This window comes from Dendrobates tinctorius, unplaced genomic scaffold (assembly GCF_039654945.1).
Source record: "Dendrobates tinctorius isolate UK_male_01 unplaced genomic scaffold, ASM3965494v1 ptg000102l, whole genome shotgun sequence".
NCBI lineage: Eukaryota > Metazoa > Chordata > Amphibia > Anura > Dendrobatidae > Dendrobates > Dendrobates tinctorius.
The window spans coordinates 37874336-37891493 of record NW_027361770.1 but is presented as its reverse complement, the minus strand read 5'-3'; the positions used below and the strand labels follow the sequence as shown (position 1 = coordinate 37891493).

General features: G+C 39.4%; 1 protein-coding gene across 1 annotated transcript in view; it reads right to left on the bottom strand.

Annotated features, from left to right (window-relative positions):
* The window catches only part of LOC141099782 (dynein axonemal heavy chain 5-like), a 587253-nt gene that overhangs the window by 223386 nt on the left and 346709 nt on the right, over nucleotides 1–17158 (bottom strand). Inside the window, exons 54-56 of the mRNA XM_073587845.1 lie at nucleotides 16889–17095; nucleotides 15049–15291; nucleotides 8158–8312 (exon numbers count right to left, since the gene is read on the bottom strand). Coding sequence (XP_073443946.1) covers nucleotides 8158–8312; nucleotides 15049–15291; nucleotides 16889–17095 — 605 coding nt within the window. The remainder of the gene's footprint in view (nucleotides 1–8157; nucleotides 8313–15048; nucleotides 15292–16888; nucleotides 17096–17158) is intronic.

Below are 17158 nucleotides of genomic sequence, written 5' to 3'. Positions count from 1 at the left end.
AACCAGGGCATGCCCAACACCAACCCTGCAGGTAGATTGTCCAGCACAAAACAACTTATGTTTTCCACATGAATAGCGCCCACTCTGAGCGAAAACACATCAGACATAAAGCGAATTCCCTCCTTAGTGAGGGGAGATGAGTCAATGGCCATCACCTTGATCGGAACTTTGAGCCTAACTGTCCCTATCTTGCAGTGTGTGACCAATTGGGAGTCAATGAGGTTAATAGATGATCCGCAGTCGACGAAGGCTGTAGAGGAAAAAGAACTACCATCCACAAATAGTTCCACAGGCAGTAATACTTTAGAAAACGAGGAAAATGGTACCTGAGGGTCTGAGCAGCCTCCCCGTTGACTACCCAGACCTAGTCGTTTCCCGCCGACCGGGTTTGAAGACGGGCAATTCGGGCACTCCCTTTTCCAATGTCCCGTTTTACCGCAGTAAAAGCATAACTGCTTGTCTTTCCGGCGTTTCCTCTCCGTATCCTTCAGGGAGAGGGTGCCTACATCCATGGGCTCAGGGGCAGTCTCTTTTCCACTGGGGAATAATGGAGTATCCACCTGCATCACCCCTCTGGCCCGCAGCCTGCGGTCCATCTGGACGGCCTGGGTCATAGCGTCCTCGAGAGAGTTAGGTGGGGGATGTAACGCCAAGGCATCCTGCAGCCGCTCGGACAAGCCTCTGCGAAAGAGTCCTCGGAGTGCGGCGCCGCTCCAAGAGACCTCTGCCGCCCAGCGGCGGAACTCAGAACAAAACCACTCAGCTGAATGTTTCCCCTGACAGACACTCATCAACATATCCTCTGCCAATCGCACTCGGTCAGGTTCATCATAAATGTGCCCGAGGGCCTCAAAGAATGCGTTCACTGACATACGTTCAGGAGCAGAGGAAGACAGAGAGAAAGCCCATGCTTGCGGAGCCCCCTGAAGTAGGGAAATAATGACCCCCACCCTCTGGAACTCATCCCCGGAGGAGCGGGGCCTTAGAGAAAAAAAAAAGCTTGCATCCTTCTCTGAAAGACCTGAACTCCTTTTTGTCCCCTGAGAAAAAGTCTGGCAATTTGACCGGAGATTCGGGGGACGCTAATGACACATCCCTACCCCCAGAACTAGAAGCCCCTGCATCGAGAGCCCCCTGCACAGTAACTACCAACTGTTGCTGGGTCTGGGCCATCGTGCGTTGTTCCACATTGAGCTTATGGAACATTTGGGTCAGGTGCTTGACCTGATCAGACAAGGCTTGTATGGGATCCATGAGGATAACACACACCTTTTTTCTTTTTTTTTCTGAAGAAAAAAAAAACTGAAATGGTCAGTTATAATGTCAGGAACACCGCACTGTACTTGCTCACTGAGCCAGTGCGCGTGTCCTGAGTGTCAGCGCCGGCGTGCAGCCTCCGCTGAGCAGTGACTCACCCGCAATGTAGGGGTACCGGGGTCAGGTACAGCCAGAAAGTACCGATGCACAGGACCTGTGGATGCTGAAGTTTAGGAAGCCAGCATAGGACCTATGGTCATGTGAATGGTCACGTGACTGCAAGGGGGCGGGGCTTAGCATCCTGCACACAGAGAAGGAAGAGAACTCAGAGTCCAAGCAGAGGTTATGCACAGTACAGACCAGCGAGGTACAGGAGAGATAAACAGATGGGAGATCAGACAAAGCCAAAGGTCATACACAGGATCACAGTACAGTACCAGGAAGGAGACAGAGCGGATAATCAGGGCCAAGCAGAGATCAAAACCAAACAGACATATAAGGTACCAGGCAGAATCCAAAGCGATATCCAGGGAACAGACCGAGTCATACACAGAGAATCAAGTAACCAGAACACAGCACAAACACACTCAGGGGTCACCACACAATGCCAAGGGCGAAAGTATAACTGACAGGGATGGGAGCGTCCTGAGGCTATAAGAAACCTCCCCCAGAACCAGGGAGAGGCCACAATCATAGCCCCAGGTGTGCAGGTAAGCCTGCACCGGGATCACAACCTTTAACCCCAGAAATGCCAGTCATCAGCACTGGTTCCAAACATTAACCCCACGTGTGCGAGTCAAACCCGCACTGAGATCATGACAGGCCTCTCGAGTGTCCCTCAATAGAAATAACGATTGTAATCAACCAAATAATTTTGTTTGGTGGGGATATAGGCCATTGCAGACAAATCTGGTAGCGGCTTTCTCAAAGAAAACACAAACTCTCGGCACAGCTGACCCTTCCTGTGATGTCAGGGGCTAGTCAGGAAATCACCCATCGATCCTTTTCAATGTTCAACCCTTCTATGAGCATAGGATTCACGTTCCCACTGCGCAGGTGCCAGCGAGTCACTGGTACTTGTGTACTGCAAGGTTATTGCGCACCAGAGAACACAGAGGAAATACCAGTTACTCTCTGACACCTGTGCAAAAGTAACGTGAATGTTATGCCCATGGATGGGCAGAACACTGATCAAGAACGATGGGAGATGGAATGCGCAGGAGCGAGACAAGTGCCCAATATCACAGGAACATGGAGAGGCGTGACGGTGTGGGAAGCGATACATAGGATAATGAAGTGCGGAGGCAGAGTTATCTTCGGGCAACATCCTCCCCATAGCCTAGAAGAGGTCATATGTATGAAGTGATAAAAGATAATTTCCCAAAAATAAGGCATCTGATATGAGGCATACAGGTATCACTCTTTTCAGCAGTCTATGACCTGTATGCCCATATTAATAGTTTAGATAGATCGAATGTGGTGACAAATTCCCTTTAATTCCCAAAATAAATAATAAAGAGGCTGCAGTCCTCATCCATGCATAATGTATTTCACCATTCCAGAGTTATTTTTTTTATTTTACTCCTGGAGTGATATCACTAATCCATATTACACTTACCAACCACCGTCTTCTGCTCTTTTTCGTGCTGCTCCGATCCCAATCTGCCATATTGGCAGAAGTCAGAGTTAATTGTCAAGCTCTCAATGTAAATCTATGAGAGCCTCGTTCTGTCCTTGTTCTGGCTCTCATAGACTTACATTGAGTAGTGACTTCGACCTTGCCCGTCCAACACTGGAACAATCAGAAAATTCACAACCCTCAGAAGTCGACCGAAGCGCCACCAAAAACAAATGAAGACAGAGACTGGTATATAACTAGATGCAGTGAACTTACATTAGTGAAAACACCCCAGTGGAAAATAAAACGCAAGAGTGGTGTTTTAAGATAAAAAAGTAATTGCATGAGAATAAAAGGGGAAAAAAATCAAACAAAATGAGTTTATAGTAAACTAAAATATATCTCCTTTATGCCAAAACACAAAAAGTTGACTGGGGTTGTGGCTAATACCCATCAGATATTTCTGAGAATTAGAATTATTTGATTGTATAGCATTTTTACAGTGTTTTATAGCTTTTATAAAAGGGAAGAAATAACATGTCAGTATTACATTCAGGGATATGCTAATGTAATTGCAGAATCCCATCCCATAGAATGTAAGTCCGCAAGGATAGGGTCCTCTCCTCTCTGCACCAGTCTGTCATTGTAAATTTGTTTACTGTTAATGATATCTATAACGTTGTATGTAACCCCCTTCTCATGTACAGCACCATGGAATTAATGGCGCTATATAAATAAATAATAATAATAATAATAATTGCAGAAACATCCACATGACAGTATGCTTTTTTTCAATAGTGAAAGGTTCAAAGTCAAGAACTGAACTTCCCTTCTGAAAATGTGTAGTTGCAACTTTATAAAGAGGAGAATGCAGGAGTCTACATGAGGTCAATATACTACATCTGTTTTGCTAGCACATTTGGTCTCCTCATCACGGGGTAAAATGCTCAAGAGTCCTTATTGCGAGAAACAAAATTGCACCATTTTCAGTCTGCATTAATGAGTGTCTTGAAGGAGTTAGACTCATTAGCTGCTGAATCATTCCACTGCACAGTTAACAGCTATCGGTCAAGAATATTTCTTTCCCCATTTACATAAAATCTGTCATCACGGCAAGACATATAGAAACCTGCAATTATCCTGTATTCTGCTGAAGGGCCACTGAACTCATTAGACAGCTGAAGGCTCAAGCACAGACATGTAATTGTATATTACACCGATTGCTTGCAGATGCTAACTTACAATTGCATCTTGTTGGTTTTATTAAAGTCATTGATTCAACTCAAGGAAAGATAAAAGAGCCTAGCAAACATTGACAATTTAGGATGAATATTTTATACGAGCCAAGCGAAAGTCTACCTAAATGAGTGATTTCAGGTTTCTAAGCAACGACCTTGAAACTTATTTGACATAATGCTTTTCACGGTGTGTTAGAGTTATGTTAATCTTACGGTGGGAATAAAAATATTGAAAAATTCTTCTTACAGCTTTGCCTTGTGCTATTCCTCTATTATTCCTCTTAGAAATAAATGAATAAATTGACAACTGGGTGTTAGCAGTTAGAGGTGCGTCTCTTCACATAGTGAGTTATAAGAAAAGACGTTCTAGAATGGTTTCATGTTGAACAAATTTATTTAATAAAGTAGATAAGATTGAGCCCGATCGCAGCGTTCAGGAGGGAGGCAGAGGGACGTCATCGCGGGGCCCGATCATTGCGATGATGACCCGGGGTTGTCAAGACGACCTCATAGTCAGAAAGCTATGGAAAGCATCTGAGACTATGCTCAAAGCATGGTGTTAGATGCTTTAAATATAGGTATAATGCATTGCAATGAATTATACCTGCAATCAAAGTAAAAAAAAAAAAAAGTGAAAGTCCCATAAAGGGACTAGGTAAAAAGAAAACGATTTAAAAAATATGTAAAAAAAAAATTTAAAAAAAAATCCACTAATAAAATTAAAAAGAAACGCAATCAAAAAGATGAATGTAAATAAAAATAGTATAACTGAAAACGCCATCTTGTCCCGCAAAAAAAAAAGCCGCCATACACCTCCATCAGTAGAAAAATAAAACAGTTCTCCCTCTCAGAATAAAGCAATGCTGAAATAATTATTTTTTCTATAAAAGTTTTTATTGTGTAAAAATGCCAAAACATAAAAAAAATATAAATGTGGCATCGCTGTAATTATACTGACCCGAAGAATAAAGCTGCCTTACAAATTTTACCACACGTGGGAAGGAGAAAAACATTTCCTGAATTGCTGGTTTTTGTTCATTCTGTCTCCACAAAAACCGGAATAGAAAGCGATCAAAAAAGTCATGTACCTGAAAATGGTACCAATAAAAATGTCAGCTCGTCCCGCAAAAAACAAGCCCTCACATGACTGTAGGCCGAAATATGGAAAAATTATAGCTCTCAAAATATGGTGATGCAAAAACTTCTTACAAAAAAAGCATCTTTTAGTGTGTGACAGAAGCTAAACATAAAAAAAGGGATATAAATCTGGTATCTCAGTAATCGCACCAACCCGAAGAATAAAGTCGCCTAATCTCTTATACCGCACGAGGAACGATGTAAAAAATAAAACCAATTCTTCACCCTTTGTGGATTTGTTCATTCTGCCTCCTAAAGATCGCAGTAAGGTGATCACAGTGGTTTACCCCCACATATGGGGTACCAGCGTACTCAGGACAAATTGCAAAACAACTTTTGGGGTCCAATTTCTCCTGTTACCCTTGGGAAAATAAAAAATTGGGGGCAAGATGATCATTTTTGTGGAAAAAAATATGATTTTTTATTTTCACGGCTCTACGTTATAAACTTCTGTGAAGCACTTGGGGGTATAGTTTCCAAAATTATGTCACTTGTGGTGGGTTTCCACTGTTTACGCACATCAGGGACTCTTCACATGCAACATGGCGTCCGATTTCAATGCCAGCCAATTTTGCGTTGAAAACGTAAAATGGCGCTCCTTCCATTCCAAGCTCTGCCATGTGCCCAAACAATCGTTTACTGCCACATATGGGGTATCCGCACACTCAGGACAAATGGCATAACAACTTTTGTGGTCCAATTTTTCCTCTTACACTTGGGAAAATAAAAAATTGCAGGCACAAAGATCATTTTTGTGGAAAAAATATGATTTGTTATTTTCATGGCTCTCTTTTATTAACTTCTGTGAAGTACTTGGAGTTCAAAGCGCTCACCACACATCTAGATAAGTTCCTTAAGGGGTCTAGTTTCCAAAATGGTGTCACTTGTGGGAGGTTTCCACTGTTTAGGTACATCAGGGGCTCTCAAAACGCGACATGGCGTCCGCTTTCAATTCCATCCAATTTTACGTTCAAAACCTCAAATGGTGCTCCTTCCCTTCCGAGCCCTGCTGTTTGCCTAAAGAGTTGTCTTTATCCACACATGGTGTGTCGGTGTACTCAGGAGAAGTTGCACAACAAATATCATGGCTCGTTTTCTGCAGATATCCTTGACAAAATAAAAAAAAATTGTGTCCAAAGTAAAATGTTTGTGAAAAAAAGTTAAATGTTCATTTTTTCTTCCACATTGCTTCAATTCTAGTGAAGCACCTGAAGGGTTAATAAACTTTTTGAATGTGGTTTTGAGCACCTTGAGTGGTGAAGTTTTTAGAATGCTGTCACTTTTGGGTATTTTCTGTCATATTGACTCGTCAAAGTTACTTCAAATGTGAGGTGGTTACTAAAAAAATGGTTTTGTAAATTTTGTTGAAAAAAATAAGAAATCGCTGGTCAAATTTTAACCCTTACAACTTCCTAACAAAAAAATGATGTTTTAAAAATTGTGCTGAAGTAAATTAGACATATGGGATATGTTATTTATTAACTATTTTGTGTAATATAACACTCTCATTTATGGGCATAAAAATTAAAAAAGTTTGAAAATTGTGACATTTTCAAAATTTTTGATAAATGTAATTTTTTTTCACAAATAAACACAAGAAATTTTGAAGAAATTTTACTACTATCATAAAGTACAATATGTCATGAAAAAAAACAATCTTAGAATCATTGGGATAAGCTGAAGCGTTCCAGAGTTATAACCACATAAAGTCATTAACCTACAAAGTGGCTTGGTCCTAAAGGGGTTAAACAACTGCCAATCGGTAAACCTTTATTAATCTGTGGTGGTTTAAGAGCCTGATTAAAGAGGCAAGCCTTGGTAAATAATGCACACTGAGTGTTCTGTAAAAGATAGCTCAGTGCACATAGGAACCCATGGTTCCTGGGAGCGGGAGTCCTGTTTACACAGCATGATGCACTGCCAAGAATGATGATCTCTTGCACTGCACAAAAGATAATTTGATCCGCTGTACAAGTGTTTTGCTCATTCATTAGGTGATTGGCAGTCTGTTTATACTGAAAAATTATTGTGAAATGAACGTTCTTAAGGGTACTAGTTCATTATTTTTTAATGTATATGCAGCTTAAGAATAAAAATTATATTTCTGCAACATAATAAGCATTGTGAAGAGTATTGTCTAAAATTAACATATTACTAATTTATGCACATTGAAAATATATCTCTAGACTTACTATATGAAGTATGAGGCTCAGACTGGCCCACATGTGACCAGGTACATCCCCCGGTGGGCTCTTATCCCGGAGTAGACACCCCCCTCCCTATATATGAGCAGTGTTTGGCGCAGTTCAAGTACTGTAACATGGACAGACAAGTGCAGCATCTCAATACTCATTTAACAAACTACTCAATTTATTATTATACAGAAGCATAGGCAAATTTGTGAACGAGGGTAAGGTAAAATAATATGTTGCTGAACAGTGAGCCCTCTGAATTCATGTCACTGTTGGGACCTTGGTACCCATCCTAACCAGGGTTGTCAACTTGACTTTTGTTTTTTCAAGGCAGCTTAACAAAGAATCAGAAAATATATTTTACGGACACATTGGAAAGCCATGATAAATCATTATGATTATAAGGGATTCATGATTACAGCCCCTAATTTTGATATGAAGACATTAGCTGCATTCACTGTAAAATACTGATTTTATTCTCATAATAATTGGTAGATGCTCCTTCAGCCTCCAATAAAAATCACGGAAGCCTCCAAAACTCTTTGCAGTCAGGTTTAGTACCAAGTATGCTCATTTATAGATAACATTAGTAAAGTTTATTCTTAAATAGGCATTCAGCCCAGAAAATTGTGAAAAAAAGAAGAAAAGTTATACCAGGGTTTTTGGTCAGAATTTCTAATCCAAGTTTTTCCAACTCATTAATTGAAATATTTACCTGGACAGAGTAATCTGGAAGCTCTGGTAACCCGCTATAAAGGAAGCCAATCTAGTCAAGCTTTGCTTTCCTGATCCTCCAACACCAACCAGCAATGCATTTCCTTGTGGAGTCCGAATAATGCGAGATATTTTTATAAGGTGTATCATTGCATCCTGGATAATCAAAAATAATTTTAAGTCATTATTGGATTTATTATAAGACTCTATGAAACACATCTATGATATTGGTCCCCAGCATGTTGGGTATGTCTACTAATAAAGAGCTGAAATGTTTTTCAAACTATTTTAACTAATAAGCTCACTAAGGAAAGACAGAACAATATTTGACTGATATCTTTGTCATTTCCACTATCTTACACTAAGCAAGGACAGGATAAAAAATTTAAAATAATGTATTTTTCTTTCATGATGATAAAAACTGATTAATATGGACTAGAGATGATTATTCATTATTTTCTCGTCTTAGCAAAAACATTTATTACGCGACCCACTGCACCACTGTTTCTCTTTAATTTTGAGTCTAATTAAAAATCATATAATATGTAATAGGCTAACCATACGAGGCCAAAGACAGTACAACCACCTGACAGATATAATACTACTATAGTATATGGTCAGTTAGGTCTGTACCACCTTCATTTTCTATTTACAGGTCTCCGCATATCTTTATGTAATTGGTAAAGCAATGATGAGGCTTCATTTTAATTGGTTTTAATAATATATTACATTAAGATTGTTTAATATAACTCCAAGCATTTTTTCTTCATATGTTTAATACAAAAAAAATTATGTTTTTCATTAGACGGTACAAATCTTTTCACCGCCTCAAGACATAACGAGAAGGTACAATACAATTACTTAATTGACATTGCACATTATAATAGATCACACACAATGCAATATCATATTTACCCTCATTAAACAAAATCAGCAAATAAATTAGCAGAATGGAGCAGAATTAAACATATTCCCATAATGCTCTGACAATATCTGGCACCATGGGGCTCCTTAATCAATAGCCCAGTTATCCCATTAGTACAGAATGCATGGAACACAGTTCACTTTCAGGATGTGGGAAAGCAGTTGCTTCCCAATGTTGACTTGTACAAGATACAATGACATTCATACTTCCTCTCTTTACCAGAACAAAAAGCAGAGTTTTAGGGAACTGGATACATACACTTGACTTTGGTGTGCATGTTGTGCTCGGTGTCATGCATTATTTAAGAGTCGCTGCAAGCATTTTTATAAAGCGTAGGAGAGTCAATCTCAGCTAGATAAAGCATATAGATTTACAAAGGTTAAACATGCTTTGGGCTATGGAAGGGAATTTATTTTGTATATTATTAGATAATATTTTTTTTCTATATGTTTAAGTTCTAGATAGAAAACAGCAGAATCTAAAGTACAGAAGTCAAATGAGGTGACTGACGATGAAGTGAGTGCAATGCTGTATTCAGTCTGCTGCTTGTCTGAGGTATACTTATTTTTTTCTCTGATTATGTAACCGACGGCTGATTTGATTCCCTTGCGGTCCCACAACCGAAGAGTTTTGTGCTGATCTAGAAAAAGGCAGCGTTATTTCCAACTTTTAACCCTTCTAACATCCTACCAAAATAAAATGACATTTGAAAAATGATGTTGGTGTAAAGTAGACAATAGGGAAATACTATTTATAAACTTTTTTTTGTAGTGCGACTATCTGGTTTAATTGTATAAACATTTGGAGTTTGAAAATTGCATATTTTTCCAAATTTTTGCCAAATGTCAGATATTTTCACAAATACATGTGCTTCTCACAAAATTAGAATATCATCAAAAAGTTAATTTATTTCAGTTCTTCAATACAAAACGTGAAACTCATACTATATAAAGTCATTATACACCGAGTGATCTATTTCAAGAGTTTATTTCTGTTAATGTTGATGATTATGGCTTATAGCCAATGAAAACCCAAAAGTTATTATTTCAGTAAATTAGAATAATTACCAAAAACACCTGCAAAGGCTTCCTAAGCATTTAAAAAGGGGCCCTTAGTCTGTTTCTATAAGCTCCATAATCACGTGGAAAACTGCTGACTTGACAGTTGTCCAGAAGGCAGTCATTGACACACTCCACAAGGTGGGTAAGCCAGTAAAGGTCATTGCTAAAGAAGCTGGCTGTTCAGAGAGTGCTGTATCCAGGCATATTAATGGACAGTTGAGTGGAAGGAAAAAGTGTGGTAGAAAAAGGTGCACAAGAAACTGGGATAACTGCAGCCTTGAAAGGATTGTTAAGTAAAGGCCATTCAAAAAATTAGGAGAGATTGTCAAGGAGTGGACTGCTGCTGGAGCTATTGCTTGAAGAGCCACCACACACACAGATGTATCCAGGACATGGGCTACAAGTGTTGCATTTCTTGTGTCAAGTCACTCATGACCAATAGACAACGCCAGAAGCGTCTTACCTGGGCCAAGGAGAAAAAAAAATGGACTGATGCTCAGTATTCCTTGGTGTTGTTTTAAGATGAAAGTAAATTTTGCATTTCATTTGGAAATCAAGGTCCCAGAGTCAGGAGGAAGAGTGGAGAGGCACACAATCCAAGCTGCTTGAGGTCTAGTGTGAAGTTTCCACAATCAGTGATGGTTTGGGGAGCCATGTCATCTACTGGTGTAGGTCCACTGTGCTTTATCAAGACCAAAGTCAGCGCACCCGTCTACCAGGAAATTTTAGAGCACTTCATGCTTCCCTCTGCCGACAAGCTTTTTGGAAATGGAAATTTCATTCTCCAGCAGGATCTGGCAACTGTCCACACTGACAAAAGTACCATTCCCTGGTTTAAAAACAACAGTATCACTGTGCTTGATTGGCCAGCAAACTCGCCTGACCTTAACCCCACAGAGAATCTATGGAGTATTGTCAAGAGGAAGATGAGAGACACCAGACCAAACAATGCAGATGAGCTGAAGGCTGCTACCAAAGCAACTTGGGCTTCCATGACACCTCAGCAGTGCCACAGGCTGATTGCCTCCATGCCATGCCGCACTGATGCAGTAATTGATGCAAAAGGAGCCCCGACCAAGTATTGAGTGCATTTACTGAACATACATTTCAGTAGGCCAACATTTCTGATTTTAAAATTGTTTTTCAAGCTGGTGTTATAAAGCATTTTAATTTACTGAGATAATGACTTTTGGGTTTTCATTGGCTGTTAGCCATAATACTCAACATTAACAGAAATAAACACTTGAAATAGATCACTCTGTTTGTAAGGACTCTATATAATATACAAGTATCACTTTTTGTATTGAAGAACTGAAATAAATTAACTTTTTGATGATATTCTAAATTTTTGAGAAGCACCTGTATATATGCAGCACTGTATAGGTCATCAATATCAGATCAGAGGGGCCTCACATCAGGCACCATCACAGATCATCTCTTACAGGCTCACAGAACGGATGGATGTAGACAATGAATGTGTTGTGCAGCTCCATTTAATGTGCAGTGGTTGCTGCTGGGTACTGCGCATCTGCCCCTATTATCTAGTGGCGGAGATGCAAATATTGAATAGAGCCATCCAAAACTCAGCACTCTTACCAAGCTGTTATTAGCTCTAGTGACAGCTGGACATAGCAATGTGCAGAGCACTGTTCAGCGTGTAGCAGCAGCTCCAGAGAACTGCAGATCAAGTCCTCTTTTAGCTGGACCTAATAACAGCTGATCAGTGTGGGCAGAGGCATATCTGGGGAAGCAGGTGGGGCATTTGCCCTAGGTGCAACCAGAAAGGAGGGGGCAACATTGGGCTGCTTGATGACGTGGTCTGAGATGTCGCCCAAGCGGCTATATTTTACCACCCCAGTACCCCCAGAGTGGGAGTTGGCTTATCTCCAAGTCATCTGTCAAGCTGACAGCTGGTTCAGAGAAGATGTATATCACTGGCTTCCAGTTTTTGGGTGACTTCAGCAGCAAGATCAGGTCAGCTGTGTGGGCAAGGGGGGGATACGTAAGAAGACAGTAGGGGCAGGAGGGGAAAGGGTAGAAAATGTGAGAAAACAGCATGGGAAGTTAGGGAGAGGGTAGAATATGTGAGGAGACAATTTGGGCAAGAAGGGTGGTTGAATGTGTGATGTATTGCTCTACTGATGGTGGTTCTGGTGCTGTATCCCTTTACTGTTGGTGGTTCTGGTGATGTATTCCTGAACGGATGGTGGATGTGATAATGCATTTCTATTCTATCAGCGATATTTGTGATGTATTTCAGTACTGTTCATGGTTCTGATTCTGTATGGTTATTGGTTCTGATCCTGTACATAAGTAGCAATCCATAATCTGTCAGATAATGGATACATGGCTGTGTTAATAATGTATTATGTCATCTGACAATTTAAGGATTACTATATCTGTATTTATGCTAGGAGCACTAACTATAAAATTAAGCAATGCAGCTTACCAAATCCTAAGGCTAGGGTCACACTACCATATATCCTCTCTTCTGAGAAAACCAGTATCGTTATGCTAATCACACTCTGATCAGAGCTTGATCAGAGTGTGATCATAGTGTGATCTGATTTTCTCAGATGAAGAGATTACGGAAAAAAAAAGGTCTCCATCTTCTCCATTCTGTCAGTCTGTGATAATCGAACCACACTCTGATGTCATCCTAGCGCGGTCCGATTTTTTCCACAAACATATTGACTTGCATGGCTGAATGCAATCCGAATATTGGGTGCAAATCATGCAAGCTGCGAATTGTTTTCCCCGGACAGACTTTGTCCCACGACAAAAGGACATGTGCACAGCACCATAGAATAACATTAGTACGAGTGTGTTCCGATGTTTTGTTGGATGAATATAAAGAGAAGAAGTATGCAAAAGGGATCATTAATGTTTATTGTACATTAAACCAAAAGCGACATTAAAAAAAATTTAAAAAGCCAAAGGGCTGTTGCTCACATAAACCCATAATAGAGTTTAATTATGCCATACCAAACAATTACATAACAATAGTAAAAAAAAATTGTTAAAAACACTTAAAAATAAGTTGCTTAGTGCCGGATATGCAAAACTATAGCGATAAAGACAAAACGTGTTCAATGATAATGTGGAACTAATAATACAGATTAGTCAAAAAGCAAATACATCCAGCAGATTAATACAATGTGTGGATGGACAATAAGGTGTGTGTGTATAAAAATCCCCGATAGACAATGTATGCAAATAAATTATATATATCACCTCAGGTGATTATATGGTAAAAATCACCTATCCCCAGTGGGTATAATAACCAAACCAATAATATCCTAATAGTGCATATGAGAAAAAAATCAAATATAAACTATGGGTCAAAAAATTGACATACTGTCAGCACAACCAAATAAATGGAATGCATGAGTCTGTTCATGTATGAAACAGGACCTGCTAAGGTAACCTGGATCGTAATGAATGCATGGATAGGTGAAGGAAAGTGATATCTCACACGTATCGCCACTCAAAATGTGTCTTCATAAGGCAAAAAGATGCAGATGTTTTGTCGGATTGCAGTCAGATCGATAATACGGTTGTCTACACAGCCTTAACAGCATGTAATATACTCACGGTCAGGATTCGGCTCAGCTTGCCAGTTCCAGCAGTCATCACGTGACCACTCGTATGCAATTTTCATACTTAACGTCACGTGCTGAGGAGCTTCTCTTGCCGTTTCTCTAAATGAAGCAGTGGCTGTAGTTTATCACTGAACATGAGAGTATCAGGAAGGAAAGCCCGTTAGCACTTGACTAGCTTCTGGCATCAAATTTTTCTTATTTTTCCTTGACAACTTTGCTTATCCAGATGGTTTAAGACAGATTCAAGCAATGTGAATGTTAACAAATGTTGCATTTTTATAGCGTATCTCATTCAATTTGGCGCATTTTAAAGGATTTGTGATTTTTATTGCTAAAAGGTCACAAATACTAGTTAAAGGGAAAAAAAGAACATTTCACACAAAAAACTTCTTTGAATACCACAAGACAAAAAAAGAAAAATGATTTCAACAAGTGTAAAATGTAACCCCTTAACATATTATGCCTGTGTATATTATATATCCTTGGAGGATCATTGGCCGTGTGGCTTTACAGGTGACAGTTGTTGCTCTGTAAGAATAAGTTATTGTGCTGGAAAACAGTGAAAAAACCACAGCAACACAGGACTGCTGGACATGGTCGCAGACCGTTAACACAGCCTAAGGCATTAGAATATGCTTCAAATACTCTTTATTTGTTTTTTCTTTTATGTCCACAATCTGACATTGATGTGATACATATTGAAAAGTAGCAACGTTTCGTGTAATATATCCTTCAGCAGATAAAACTGGTCAGAAGAGGAAGCAGCAGATAAATATATTAGAAATTCAGGGTCAGGGTTGTGTTCCCCGAGACATGCCCATGTGGTTGTGGAATTCAAAATCATGAGTAGCAGTGGTGCTGCTGTTGCCTTTTCTAACTGGGTTAACCCTGACGAATGGCATATTACCAAAAACGTTGCTACTTGCTATTCTTCAATATATATCACCTTTATGCAGTGTGGAATGTGGACATACAGTATAGGGACAAACATATAGTATTTGAAGGATAATCTTATGCCTTAGGTTATGCAATTTCTTCAAGTGTATGTAGTATTATTGACCAGAGAAGCCACATGGTCTACTCCAGGGAAATGTGCACCAACTTCAAACCTTGCTATTTGTAGAGGGTTGTGTAATCGACACCATATCTCCTTGGCATCCTATGTCTGTAGGTCCATCAAGTTTGCCTCAAATGAAAATAATTTCCACTGCAGAGAATAAACTGAGTTCAAGGACATCTGTACAATACAAAGCAGTATTTGTGACCATTACATGAATTATGAACAAGTGCTGTGATCTATTTACCTTGAAAAACACCATATCCATTCTAGCCCCTCTGACTGTTTCATTGTACTGCTGCATGAACAGATTGAGCCTGTCTGAGAGCTGTTCAAATGAAGGAATAGGTTCATAGATTTTAGGCGCTTCCAGATCAGCATCATCTGGCTCCTCTCCTGTTGCTTCAGGAGCGTCTCGTAAGAAGTCGACAAAGTAAGACTCTCTCTCCATGACTTGCACTAATTCTTGCCCATGATCCTCCATCGCAACCTGTAACAAGATGAATAGTTTTTATATTACACATAATATTTCTTAGAACACAAGAATAGGCTTTAGAATTAAATACTTAATTTCAAGATATACAGTATATACAGTATATCCTAAATAGTGTGATAGATATCCTATGTATGGTAATGATAGAGTAATAGACGCTAGGTCTAGGTGAACATTTTGCACTGGAACCACTATTAGAAATGTGGCGAATTGGAGTAAAATTATGTATTATTAAAGCCTACACTTTGCTTTTGTGCAAATGGCAAAAGAAAACCTAAACAAGTGGCCTTTAAGAACATTCTATCACTTACAATGAATCACAAAACCGTGAGTCAAACAGCCAAAAAAGCATTCAGAATGAACAGTTCATTATATACCTATCATTATAAGTCATAGAATCATAGAATCGTAGAGTTGGAAGGGACCTCCTGGGCCATCTGGTCCAACCCCCTGCTCAAAGCAGGATTCGCTAAATCATCCCAGTCAGATGTCTGTCCAGCCTCTGTTTGAAGACATCCATTGAAGGAGAACTCACCACTTCTCGTGGCAGCTTGTTCCACTCATTGATCACTCTAACTGTCAAAAAGTTTTTTCTAATATCTAATCTGTGTCTCCTCCCATTCAGTTTCATCCCATTGCTTCTAGTCTTTCCTTGTGCAAATGAGAATAAAGTTGATCCTTCTACAATGTGACAGCCCTTGAGATATTTGTAGACAGCTATTAAGTCTCCTCTCAGTCTTCTCTTTTGCAAACTAAACAATCCCAAATCCTGCAACCTTTCCTCATAAGACAGGGTTTGCAGACCGGTCACCATTCTGGTTGCTCTTTTCTGAACTTGCTCCAGTTTGTTGATGTCTTTTTTAAAATGTGGTGCCCAAAACTGGACACAATATTCCAGATGAGGTCTGACCAAAGAGGAGTAGAGGGAAATAATGACTTCACGTGATCTAGACTGTATGCTTCTGTTAATACATCCTAGAATTGCATTTGCTTTTTTTGCTGCTGCATCACACTGTTGACTCATTCAGTTTGTGATCTATTAGTATACCCAAGTCTTTTTCACATGTGCTGTTGCTTAGGCCTATTCCTCCCATTCTGTATATGCTTTTTTAATTTTTATTGCCCAGATGTAGTACTTTGCATTTTTCCCTGTTAAAAACCATTCTGTTAGTTGCTGCCCACTTCTCCAGTTTATTTATATCTTTTTGAATCCTCTCTCTCTCTTCTCTAGTATTAGCTATCCCTCCTAGCTTTGTGTCATCAGCAAATTTAATCAGTTTACCCTCAATTCCTTCATCTAAATGTTAAGTGTTACTGTAATACAAGAATTGGGACACAAATATGATCTAATCATTTATCCTTTATTTCCTATGAATATGCCTGATCTGTGATTTTCAGAGTCTTGATTTAGAGATCTCACTAAGGATAATGTATTAAGAGCACTCTGGAATCTCAAGGCAGCAAATTCTGCAAAAATGATGCCCAACCAGCAGCTTAATTATAGAACATGGACATCAACCAATGATCTTGTGTCAGAAACCAACATACCAAGAAGGTTATACTGCGATCAACTAGGTAAATCAAACATAATTACCTTTTGCATCATGTTTTCAAACCAGTCCTTGTCTTTCTGGTCAATGAACCTGTCTGCTATGACACGTGTGCACTCATGCTGGAATAGCGCTACCAAGATGTCAGAATTGCGACAGATGTCAGATGTTACTGTTAATATCCCCTGCCAAATACGACTCAAATCTCGCAAGTTAAAGATGTAATGAAATTTCGCTGGTGTAGGCAGCATCTGCAGAAGAGATCAAGAAGAGCTCTTATAAGAACAATTATCCATAATTAGCAATATGTGCTG